Below are 12,778 nucleotides of genomic sequence, written 5' to 3'. Positions count from 1 at the left end.
TAGCACGCACACCCGCGACCCTCATGAGGATAATATATATATATATACACATATACATATATATACATACATATATAAACATATATATATTCTCATACATATACATATATACATACATATATACATATATATACACACACACACATATATATATATATATATATATATTCTTTGCGTATTTATCACAGAGAAATGTTTCTGTTCATCAAACCAATTTTAATATCATACAGAGACCCAAGGAAATGCAGTTTCTAAGTGATGATTTCAACTAGCAAATGGGTACAAAAATTAAATCCTATCTGGCTTTAGGTGAAAAAGCAATTGCACCCCCTTTGTTAAATCACAAAGTGACTGGCTAACTACTGTTTTGGGAAAACGAGTTCAATTTCACAGGCGACACCATAGCACCGCATTTGTTGGATCAAGAAATCACACAAATAGAATCTGTCAGACAAAGTAAAGTAGGCTACCAGATCTCAAGAAACAAACATATCATGCCAAGCTCCAAAGAAATTCAAGAAGAAATAATAATAATTTAAAAAGTTATGAGTCAAAAATTGAAAAAGATGTGGCCTGTTACGTCTGGAGTAAAAATGGCACAGCATTTGATGATAAAGAACATGATACCAACAATGAAGCATGGTGGTGGCAGTGTGATGGTCTGGGGCTACTTTACGACCACAGGACCAAGACAACCTGCTCTGATTGATGAGATAATGAATTCTGCTCTCTTCCAGAAAATCCTGAAGGAGAACGTCAAACCATCAGTTTGCACCCTCAAACGCAAACATTCTTAGATCATGCAGCAGGAAAACGATCCGAGACACATCGGTGAGTTCATCTCTGACTGGTTCAAAAAATAAAATTAAAAAATGGAGTGGCCAAGTCAACGTCTGGATTTGAATCCAATTGAGATGCTATGATGTGACCTTAAACGGGCAGTTCATGCTAGAAAACCCTCCAATATGGCGTAATAGAAGCAATTCAGCGAAGAAGAGTGGGCCAAAATTCCTCCACAGCGATGTGAAAGACTCATCACCAATTATTGCAAACATTTGATTTCAGTTGTTGCTGCCAAGGGTGGCACAAGCCATTAATAGGTTCAGGGAGCAATTACTTTTCCACACAGGAACAGGTAGTTTCAGATTTTTTTTTTGTGCCTTAATTAAATTGGCATTGATAAACTGCATTTTGTATTTCCTGTGTGATAAATATGCAAAGAACACAGAAATCAGGAAGGGGGTAAATACTTTTTCACTGCACTGTACATACGTTCAGAGAAGCAACCAGGCCTAACGCATTGGTTCATTTCAAGCAAACATTACGCAATCCAAAATACTATTTCACTCCTTATTTTTTTTTTCTACCAGCAAATTACTATCCCTCCCATGAAGACAATCTGTAGAATGAAGGGGGAACGTTCAGCACCTTAAAGCAGCCAACACCTGTGCGCTCAGGAAGAAAACTCGCAGGGTGCACCCACAGCTGAGTCAGAATGAAATAGTGAGTGGAATGTCACTTAGCTTGCTCAAATACCTTCATGACAACTGGGACATTAAAGTGAACGCTGACATGCGCAGTTACTGGGCGTTGCACTTGAGGTCCATGAAACATTTAAGTGGATCAGTCAGCCAAATGTCTTTAAATGCGCTTGGGGGTTTCAAACAATAATTCTCAGTGTGATAGCATGGTACAAGTGTAACAATATGGAACAATTGCATTCAAGTGTAATGATTAACTTAAACATAAGTTGTGTAACACAGAAGCGTTGTTTAATGTTTAAACTCAGTACATTTTCCCCTGACAGGCTTTCATTGGCAAATATTTGCAGTACGTAGATTCCTTAACTCAGTCTATTAAGCAAGATAATCAATGATTACACACGCTACAGTGGGTCCCTCACGAGAAAACAATTTCCATTTTGCATTAAAAGATCATTACAAATGTTTTCAATTGTCATTTGGACTCAAAAAGAGAGAGAGAAAACAGGAAGTGCTGGAGACTATGTGGGGAGCGTCTTGTTGAGATAAAGAAAATCATCGAACCTTCTCAGGAAACATAAAAAAACGTTTTTAAAGACAAACTGATTCAGGGGAAGGACATAAGTAAAGGAGGGAAGAGATGAACACTGGAATCAAGTTGCGAACGTAGTACAGCATAATCATAACTCACCAGACAGTTGGACATGAATGTTGGCAGGTTGAGGTGAGCTGTGTGTGGGTGTCATTCCATCTCTGAGGTTGTGAGTCCTGCCTCCACTGAAGCTGAGAAAAAGGGTGGGGCACTTTGGGTTCAACTGTCCTGTGCTAAGCCAATCCGACTCTGCACATGTGGTCACGTGGAGACAATTAATCAACCTGACAGATATGTGCTGGCACTACTGGAACTGAATGGGGTCTAAATAAACTCCTGACAAGAAACACAGGAAGTGTTTACATGTCATCCTGCTGATGTATGCCAAACTGTTGGAGCATTCATTTTGATTCCAGCTGATATTTCCTCCACATTTAGAGGCAACTCGGTGAATGAAACCAAATAGTATAACTTTACTGGGGGTGTTATAATTGTCTACTAGTAGTTGCCCTCGTATGCCACAAAATTATTGGAGGTGTACTTTGAGGTGCGTTGTCAAATTTGACGGCATCAAACAACGGGCTGTTTCTTAATATTCGGAGGACAGTGCTACACCACCTTTAGCGTTGATTTTAAAATATTTGTTAAAATACTGAATGGCGGGTGTAATTCTAGATTTAGGGTGCCTTAAGGTTCATTCCAAACGTTTGGTGCAAATGAAAAACCAGTTTTACCAAGTTCCGTTTTTGTCAATGGTGTGCTTAACTGACGTTTTGTTTTTTGTTTTGTCGATTCATTTTCTAATTCGCTCGTCCTCACTAGGGTCGTGGGCATGCTAGAGCCTATCCCAGCTGTCTTTGGATAGTAGGCGGAGTGCACCCTGAACTAGTTGCCAACCAATCGGAGTGCACACATAGACGAACAACCGTCCGCGCTCATAATTACACCTAGCGACATTTTAGGGTGTTCCATCTGGAGATTATATAATAGTTAAACCAAACAAATAATTTAAGCAACATTTCTCATTAGTTTTTCTTTTTTTTTTTCATTCTCTAATTCATTAAACCATTGGTTGTCTCTGCCCCTCAACTCTAATAAAATAAAATAAATCCCAGGCCGATTCAACATCATCATAAAAATGACTATTATGAATGAAAACAAACAAGGACAAACTCTCAAACTGCGCAATTTATTAATTGAACAATTATGAAAATAATCATTAAAAAAAAACGGGAAGCCCAAGATTATTTACAATCTTTTTTTTTTTCTGAAGTGAGGGTCCTCGTGTTCCCTCAGCCTCACGCAGGGTGTTTACAACGATATGTGTAACTTTATAAGACATAGTCCTTTTAATCTCTTTTGACATAAGTCAAAAATTACATACATACATACTGTACATACATACATACATACTGTAGAGAGATCTATAAAAGCAAAAATCATTCAAGTATCAAAATAAAGACCACTAGTTTCATGTAGAATATGTTTTGCATCAAATTTGCCCCAAAATATTTATTCTTCGCCTCAGTGGTATGCAAAGGCAAAATGGGACCATGCTGATGGCTGAAGGGGCCCTCATTAGCTTGTTCAAGACAGTGTACCATAAATTTAACCCCACTGGTCTGACGACGTACCAAACGAGTGTACAGTGCTCAACATAAACGAGTACAGCCACTTTGAAAAGAAAGCTTTTTATGCATTTCTCAGTGAACACAAGAAATACGGATATGACTCACCTGTGGCTGATTTCTTGGATGCGCTTACCTATGTAGTGCACTGTAAAGTGCACCCTAGCTGATGTAGATATCATTGTATATTCATCAGCTGGCCAGCAAGTACAGTACCATTAACAGTGAGAAGTCTTCTCCCTAATTTAGTTTTGCACTGCAGCAAAAAAAAAAAAAAAAAATCTAAGAAGTACCATCCTGCATGGCAGGTTTGGTGAATAATCACACAAGATTAATTGGACAAAGGAGCACGGAGACAAAGTAAGTTGCTGCATGAGGACAACTGTCCTATGAAATCACAATACATGGCAACAAGGTCAAATGCCAAAGCTGCACCCTGTTACATATCTAGAAAACAGTCTTTGTAGTGTTACCTCTGGTAAATTTAGTTTGGTTGAAATAAAGACACCCCTTCGTACAAGATTGCTGATCACAGTTACACATGTTGAGGATGAGATGATTTAGGACAAATTAAATTATGACTTACTTTTGTGTCTTAAAAACACTCACACACAAACACTCAAGATACTCCTCACTTTTTGGAGATCAAGATAGACATCTGTGTCGAGCACGCCCTCTGCACGCTATGAGACATCTCCGATGGGCAGGAAGTGAAACTGAAGTGAAAGACGCTGTGATGTCGGACCAACAACCCCCGCTCTCCAGACTGGTGATGGTTCGGGAATACTCCTTTCTCCCCCCAAAAAAACATCCTACCATCATTCAAAAGGGTTGTCCTTGAATACTGGCTGGCAGCCATGTTTAGCTACAGGGAGGATGACACATGCACACAGTTAAAACTTAGTAAAACTAACTGGACTAAAAGACATTAACAGAGTGATGTAGCCCCCCTTTCCGCTTTCCAAATAAGGCCAAAACATGGGAAGATACACTAGACTTGGGGAGTATGTAAAAGTGCTTCAATGCTAAGCTACATGACTATATCACAGTGTTTTGGGATGTTTCCCTCCTTTGGATCTCAATTAACTGCTGAAAGTAAAGCAGACAGAATAGTTCAAGCCCAGTGATACACAAAAAAATAAGAATAATAATAACAGGACCAGGGCATCCATGTGCAAGATGTGTGCAGCCTCTCAGCTGTGGGAAAGCGATGGGTGTCAGGAGTGAAAAGCCTCAGAGCGGCCTTCCCCTAGCAGAGCAGGAAAAGCACCGAGAAAATAAAACGTCTTATCACCAGGAGTCAATAGTGAGATTCATGACTGGGGCTTGGAGGGAACAGGGTGAGGGTGTCTTGTAGCGAGTTCAGGGAGCATACAAGGTAAACAGAGGCAACTAGCAGTGAAGGTGATTGGCAGGCTGGCAGTGTAAATAATACCAGCTGGAAGAGGAATTATAACATTAGACTGCTACAAGTGTTCAAGGAATGATTGGGTGGGTCGATGGAGTTGCAGTGAAAGGCACACGAAGGGCAATGGGAAGGAGAAAAATTGAGACCAGGCGCAAGTTCAGATGTCAGGAAGAGGGGAGGGTGGGGGGGTCCACTCAGAATATGGTGGTCTCATACTTAGTGCTGATTGTACGCTTTGGTTCATTGGGGTCCACGAGCCACGTGGCGCCGCTCTGTGACTGGGAATCTCCCTCCTGTTCCAAAAGGGCGCCCTAGAAACACAAATGAGATGACAATATGCCTTTATCCTACTCTTTGCATAATAGGTCTATTGAGACTCTGATTCCTGAAATATATTTATCCCCGTGGGGCAAATGTTGACCTGACTCCAACATGTAAGAACAGGCGCTGCTCAAATCAGTTCATTTCTAGTCATGAGACTAAACTGCGTGAGCCAAAAGTAACACTGTCACTGAAGTGTCACTAACATATCCACAAAAAAATAATAAACTTACTGTAAAAAGAGTCACAAAAACAGACAATTACGAAGTCGCTAAGTGGGGAAGGTCATAAAAACAATGCCATGAGGAGCAGAAGGCAACATCACGTGAACTGGAGGAAGGAAGATTCATGCCGGTGTACAAGTTGCGACATTAACTCAACAGAGAAGGAGAGTCGTAGCCAACAGGGAAGGAGAGGCAGAAATGATAATATGAAAGTCATGACAAAAATGTGAGAAGCATGCAACACTGACTGCTGAACACCCCACGATGATTAGCTCGTTAATTCAGCCCCAGTCGAAAATGTGTCCCTGAAGTGCACTTTGCTCATCCATATTCAGCAGCACACACTCACTCATGGTGTAATGCTCACCGCGGGCAAACATCAACATGGTTAAATGAGGATGATTAGATTAGCTTGGAGGCCTGCATCTAGCATGTTGCGTTTTTCTTTGAACATCCCGTCTGAGGATAGCAGCAGTAGCAAGATGTGATGTGGGAGGATAATGTGAAGTAGAAATGGTCAACCGACGATTATGATTCTGGTGACTCAATCTTTGCAGCACGTCGGTGTCTTGGTTAGCACGTTTTCCTTGGTTCAAAGACCAACTCAGGCCTTTCGTTCATGCGCGTTATGTTAATTGAAGTCTTTCAAATAAATTGTCCTTGGGTGAGTGTCAGTGGTTGTTGGTGTATAAGTGACCTTTGATTAGGCGGTGACCACCATTCGTTGGTGACCACGACCACAGTGAGGATAAGCGGTTCGGGGAATGACTGAATCAAGCAATGTTAAAAATGTCTCCTGTGTCTTCTCATAGGATGCTTTTCAAAATGAAGACACCAAATAATGGAGTCTTGAATCCTGTGTTACTTAAATTCTTCTTCTGTATTTTCTACTCTAAAATTTTGACTCACCCCTGACTTCCGAACACTTCCTCGTGGTTTGGGCACAGGTCGGCTGGACTTGGTCTCGATGAGCTCTGAAGCAGCGCCCGCTGGTAGGTTCTGCTGCTGTTTGGTCCTCTGGGCCTGCAGAGCCAGCTGATAGGCCACCTCAAATGCTTGACCCAGTGTCAGGATGATCTCATAGGTAAGGTTCTAAGAGAGCGTGATCACAAAGGGTACAGGTTTACTTTCTGCGAATGAGACATGTCCGAAAATATTTCATTTTTTGCCTTAACTGTCTCCACGGCAAAACGATGGTTTGAGAAGACATTTTGCATGCATTAAGTCAATAGCTAAGGGGTTGTTTGCCGCTTCTCTTGCTGACACAACTTCAGTTTGTGTTATACTGATAACAGAATTGTATTATTCTTTCAAATGTATTAAGCACAAGGCTCAAAATAATTTATTTTGCTTTGCAGAGCAATTTTGCAAATCTATGACTTAATTTGAGGAGCAATGTTGGAATAGAGGAGCAATTTTAGGTCAATTCCAGAGAACTGAAGCAAGAGCTTTATTAAACAATAAAATTGCAATATAAGAAACTAACAACTGGTTTCCTTTTTTATATTTTTTTATTTCTTGAATTCACATTGTGTACCGCAGCGAATTATTCTTTCTAGAAACATTTTAAGAGGGGCAATTTCAAACACAAATATAAATTTGAGTTTCAACTTTGTATATTTTGCCTCATGAACTGCGATGTGAAACGGCTTATTTTGAGCCTTAAGGCACAGTATGTTGTGCTCTGACCGGAGTGAGTGACTGAGAAAAGGGCTCATTTTTTAAGATTTTCAAATCCTAAAGAAGGGGGATCCACGCAAAAAAACACAACCAGGATTCTACATTTCCTTTCGCAGTATTTTGATATTATTATGATCATACTGCTAAATCGAGTGCCAATTGTCATTACCACATCGACAGTGCTGAACACATGGCAGTAGTGATGGCTGGTCTGCAAGTCCTTGGTGATGTAGGCAAATGTGCACAAGTCTTCCGGGTCCTGGGCTGCACATGAAATGTTACGGATCTCATGCTCTGCGATGATATTCTGCAAGATGACGAGAAAGAGGTTAGCTCAAACTCTCAAATGTCTTCTGAGTTTCTATTTATATGACTATATTGTAGTTCTATTTTGTGAATGTGAAACACTGTTGCACAGCAGCTGCAACTGATAACAAAAGGCTCTGAGGATATGCCAACAAACACTGCTTCCATTTTTTTTTTTTTGGGGGGGGGCACTTTGGGAGCAGGACAGAAGGCGGAAAATACATTCAAAAAGGCATCAATGTCATGAATCTAAATTTACAGCTTGAACATACTCCAAAGACTCAAGCCACTGGTCGGTTAACAAGTAGTTTTGGCACCAAAATGAGGAGTGAAGCTGGAACCAGTAGGTGTCAGTAGAAGACCACAAGCCCCCCGCCTCATAACAGCAGAGTTCACTACCACTATTTTATTGTGTGTCTCGAGTTGCACTTAATAAAACTACTTGAATATTTGTGCCAAGTACGTTGCTATCCAACAAAGCACTGAAATCTACAGTTACTCACCAAAAGTACGACCCTGACCCAAGCTTCAAATTGACTTTTCAGATGAAGTAGCATAACCAATTAACATAACTGACCTTGTTGGCTGCATCAATGAACTTCACGCCTTTGTATGTAATCGAGAGGACAATGGTGGGGACTTTTCTCATTTGCTCTGTTGACCTCTGGAAGAAATAGCCAAATACACAAAGTGGTAAGAACATACGGTTGGGCTAAAATGTAGAACATGTTACCTCTTGCACTCAGATCACATTATATCATCGAACTGACCCGCATTTTGGCACAGGCATCCTGGGTGGACTCAGTGCCCCGTAGCTCCTTGATAAGCATGGAACCCAAGTACTGTAAAGAAGCCCCGATCTGATTGTGGTTTGACACATTCACCAAACAGTCAAAGCCAGTCGCTGTGCTGGCAGAGAGATCGTAACTCACGCTGGCTTCATAAGCGCAGGATTCAAAGATGAGCTTCTCTGGCTGATGATGCCAGCTCTGGACCGGAGCGTATGGAGCTGCCAGACTAGGTGGGCGAAGAATCAGACGAGATTCCCGGTGCCGCTCCTCTTGCCGTTCCTGGAGAGCAACAGCAAGACCTCCGGCAGGTGCTTCTTACTAACATAGATATCTCTGGAAGAGGAAGTTGCTGACAAACGCACATGTGATCTGCGACGTTCATTGCGATGTCTTTGGGTGACGTCGTAGTTGTTATCTGGCACTCTCTTCCTCACTGGTTCCCCGGCGGGAAGCAGAGGATCCATGGACTGACACGTGGAGGACTCCATCTGACCAAGTGATAATGAGGACTGGGATGCTGGGAGGTCTTGGCACTGCAGACAATCACATATAATTTGTTGATGATCAACGTAAATACGGTAAAATCCTGTGTATTATATGCTCCCGTGTATAATACCTTCCTGCAAAATCTAACTAAAAAAGTTTTTTTTTTACTCTGTACCTGTGTATAATACGGTACCCTGATTTGCTCCTGTCCATTATTATCATCTGGTCACATTTGTGCAGATGCATATCTTTAATATTCCCATAACACAGTCTCACTTTCCTCTATAAAATAAGATGGTTGAAAAATGCCCTCTTTTTCACTGTTTTGGTCAAGGTTCTCCCTTTTACTTGTCCTGGTTTGAAGAGACTGCCAGAAGGGTCGGCGAGGACAGTAAAATAAATCCTTTGTTGAGTGTTGCTGTCTAGGGGTTTTGATGAGCCTGTCAAGCTAAGTACTGACATGTACGAGCTCATAAACGCACCACTTGTTTGTAAAGTGACATCACAATGACTGTAGTGATGTCGCCGGCTAAAAACAGCACATTTGAGTTAGCCTGGTTTGTTACAAAGTGAACAGTGGCAACGCCACCTGTATCGGGCTGTCAGCATCAAAGTGCGCATCGTCATTTGTGTCAAACAAAGTGCCTTTGAAAGGTAATTTGACAGCGCGCCCCAGCGCTGCTAGCCACTTGGGCGTCCGGCGCTGAGCGCTGGCAACAGGCGCGGTAGAATACAGTCTCTGCGTAATCAAGTCATTTTTTGCAGTGCCCTTAATCAGCGATTGAATGTTTTTTCAGGATGCCGTTGTGTCGCAGCAAGTAGCCATAATTTCTGATGGTAATGCCTCAGGGTCTGGAAAACAAGTCAAATTAGCTGTTACGCTGCAACATGTTTCAAATGAAAACAAATTGAAAATAAAAGCTGACTTAGGCATTGATGTCTGTATATTATTTGCCTGGGCACGGTTTATTTTGAAGTTGACCTCCTACCGTGTTGGCGGCGTGACGCATTGCATGAAATATTGTTGCTACGATGCCGAGGTACTGTCTAGCACTGGTAAACATCATAAGGTGAAAAAAGTTTGCGTTATATTAACACCCGTGTGTACTACTCCCCCTCGATTCTGGAACATTTGGGGGGGGCGGGGTGCATCCTATGCACGGCAATTTACCACAATCAAACCAGCCAAGCATGGCTGAACTGAACAGATTATAGTCCTCTTCTACACAAAAGGTTGCAATCACCCTGATCTGAGACAACCGCGGTGGCTTGATGGGAGGTTCTTCATAAGGCCTCTCTGCTAATGATGCAATAATTCGCTTCCTGTGACCAAGCAGTGTAATCTTGAGGACCTGGATTCAAGAGAGCAGAGAAAAACATCCAGAATCAGAAATCCCAATTTCCACAAACCCGCATTGAGACTCCTCACAATCCATGTTCATCGGGCTTAATTACGCACATTGACAATTTCCAGTTCCCAAAGGTTCTTGACACAGTCCAGAGAGCGGTAACCACTGGCCAGGAAGTTATGGAGGTACTCATTCAGGCCCAGATTCTCCAACCAGGAGGAGAGGGAACTGCTGCTGTCACAGCCCAGTGCTTTCACCTGCAAGAAGCAAGTCATTCCACCACAGTCACTAATATGAATCTAAGCGAGACTGGCACTTCTGTCTCTGCAGGCAACTGAATGTGGTTTATACCTTGGGTAGGGAACGTGCTGCATGCAGGATCTTCTTTCTGTGGCCTGGGTCTGAGATCCCAATCTCTCGCAAGTCCTGCTCCTCCATTACATTACTCCCCTGGAATGCCACAGAAAGAAAAGTATGACGTTGCTACAGGTAAATGTACTTTTATTGAGTTCTGTATTTTTATTTATTTATTTATTTTTTGCAAAATGAACTGCGAGCCTGAGGGAATCAAGATGTGATGAATGGAACCGCACTGACTCCAAAAGCAATGTGCAATAAAATATCTGCATATATTACATCATCGGACAAAGCCTGAGGTGCATTTATAAATTTAATCATGCAAATGGCTTTTCTCTGTCGGGGATTACATCAGGATGTTACTGTCTGCAGGTTGGGGTTTTCTTTTTTTTTTTTAACCAAAAGTATACTTTGACTTTTGCAGTGAGACTTATGTATTTCTTATCAATGATTGATATTTAGCTGATGGTACTCTAATGTCATTGTTAAATGTTTTGTAAAGCGCTTTATTACTACTGCAGCTGTTGTGAAAGCGCTATATAAATAAAGATGTATTACATTGTAATTGATGTACTCCGACAATGCTCAATGCAGACAATGTTTGTGTTAAGTTTGAGTGAAAGTTGTCCTTAAAATTGGTGACTTAGAGCAGTGATTCCCAACCAGTGTGCCGTGAGAGCTCCAAGGTATGCCGCGGGAAACATTTTACTTCATTGATGAGAAAATTATTTGTTCATAACAAATAAAGTAGCTTTGTCCATTTATCTATGCCAGCAACCTATAGTGACAGAAAGAACAAATAAAAAAATCTAATATCCAACTGACTTATTTATCCTCTTTTTGTGAACATTTTGTTTGGTGGAGTCTTGTGCGATTTTTCAAACTTCAAAAATGCGCCTTGGCTCAATTAAGGTTGTGAATCACTGACTGATAGCATCCTGCCAGAGCTCTAAATGTAGTCATGTAAAACCCTGTATGGATTGACCGCTACTTTCAGCCAAGCAAAACAAGAGCCTGCACTGCAGGGTTAGTACTGATCACGACTAAACGTGACCCTTGGAGAAAAAAAATGTCAATTCCTTCCTGAGTAAGATGCTCAAACTCCTTTCTGTCACCCAATGGTTGTAAAATGCGGGGGCGTATCATTAGAACAGTCAAAGAGACATTGGAGCGCAGCGAGCGGCTGACAGTGTTAAATGATCTATCTCTGGTGACACACCTCTGAGACCATGTGCCACATTGATGGATAGCACAAAAAGGAAAGACACTGTAAATCAATGAGACAGAGAATGCTTGTGTGTCACTTGGTGTTGACGAGCGTGTGGGGTCAATTTAAACGACCTTATATTTAACGGTCTTCATGGTGATAATAAAGCATCAAACATCCAGAAAGCCTGGTTGAATAAACCCCACACCCCGTATGTTTTAACGGCTACGAAAATGTATCAATAATTGAAATAAAAACAGATAGACTGTTATTAGTCTACAGCAGGGCCCACCAACACGGTGTCCGTGGCCTCCCAAGGATCTCAAAGACTAGCCCGTGGGCCTGTTCTCAAAATAGCTCACCAGTGATGGAACATTGTGATTTTGGAGGAATGTTGTAAAAGTGATCGTTTGAAGACGTGAAACATTCAGAACATTCATTTCCAAGCAATAGGTACTTTCTCCCTCCAACAGTGGGAACCAACCAATAGAATCTGCATGTGCCCAAACATGACGGTAAGTAGGACCTTATGTCAACGCTAGATTTTGGTGGACATTTATTCTTAAGTGCCAATAAATAGTGTGGCATTGCTTTTTAACAAGGCCTTTCACTGTGTCCCTGCCTTCGCAAAAACACTTCTGAGGAAAGAGGATGTGGTCTGGGCGGAGACTACAATGATCTCACTGGAAGAAGATTGGGGGCGGGGGGAATACAGTAAATATTCTCTAGTGCGGACTCGTGTTTGCGCTGTCCAATTTGTCCTGATAACAGAAATTCCTCATTTGGGAAATGAGCATGGTACATGTCCTTTATGAACCTGCAAGTATGTTGACAAAAATGCACGTGTAACAACACAATCAATAAAATACAAAAATATACTGTCCAAAAACTTTATATAACAAAAACTGCAATACAGGTGTATCCAAAAAAAATCACAACAGTAAAATA

The 12,778-nt window shown here is 41.5% G+C and overlaps 2 protein-coding genes across 10 annotated transcripts in view; both read right to left on the bottom strand.

Moving 5' to 3' along the window:
• The window catches only part of LOC109528668 (specifically androgen-regulated gene protein-like), a 10,598-nt gene extending 8,325 nt beyond the window's left edge, over positions 1 to 2,273 (bottom strand). The window contains exon 1 of one of the 3 annotated variants that reach the window (XM_019891558.1): positions 2,173 to 2,273. Coding sequence is in view for 1 of the 3 variants with exons in the window: in XM_019891559.1 (XP_019747118.1) it covers positions 2,173 to 2,187 (15 nt within the window). In the remaining 2 variants the exon portion in view is untranslated. Of the gene's footprint in view, positions 1 to 2,170 lie in introns of all 3 variants that reach the window. The other 2 variants (XM_019891560.1, XM_019891559.1) reach the window with 2 other exon arrangements.
• A 970-nt stretch (positions 2,274 to 3,243) lies between these two features.
• Positions 3,244 to 12,778, bottom strand: part of anks1aa (ankyrin repeat and sterile alpha motif domain containing 1Aa) — a 56,359-nt gene continuing 46,824 nt past the window's right edge. For 6 of the 7 annotated variants that reach the window (XM_019890911.1, XM_019890912.1, XM_019890913.1 and 3 more), the window contains 10 exons: positions 10,618 to 10,716; positions 10,377 to 10,523; positions 10,162 to 10,269; positions 8,794 to 8,964; positions 8,573 to 8,710; positions 8,411 to 8,482; positions 8,218 to 8,304; positions 7,504 to 7,641; positions 6,564 to 6,746; positions 3,244 to 5,420 (listed from right to left, as the gene is read on the bottom strand). In XM_019890911.1, the coding sequence (XP_019746470.1) occupies positions 5,304 to 5,420; positions 6,564 to 6,746; positions 7,504 to 7,641; positions 8,218 to 8,304; positions 8,411 to 8,482; positions 8,573 to 8,710; positions 8,794 to 8,964; positions 10,162 to 10,269; positions 10,377 to 10,523; positions 10,618 to 10,716 (1,260 nt within the window). In that variant the 3' untranslated portion in view covers positions 3,244 to 5,303. The remainder of the gene's footprint in view (positions 5,421 to 6,563; positions 6,747 to 7,503; positions 7,642 to 8,217; positions 8,305 to 8,410; positions 8,483 to 8,572; positions 8,711 to 8,793; positions 8,965 to 10,161; positions 10,270 to 10,376; positions 10,524 to 10,617; positions 10,717 to 12,778) is intronic. The other variant, XM_019890914.1, reaches the window with a different exon arrangement.

The sequence above is a fragment of the Hippocampus comes genome, unplaced genomic scaffold, assembly GCF_001891065.2.
Source record: "Hippocampus comes isolate QL1 unplaced genomic scaffold, H_comes_QL1_v1.1 scaffold174, whole genome shotgun sequence".
In the NCBI taxonomy this organism is placed as follows: domain Eukaryota; kingdom Metazoa; phylum Chordata; class Actinopteri; order Syngnathiformes; family Syngnathidae; genus Hippocampus; species Hippocampus comes.
Note: the sequence above shows the minus strand (reverse complement) of the source record. Positions and strands in the feature narration are given on the sequence as shown.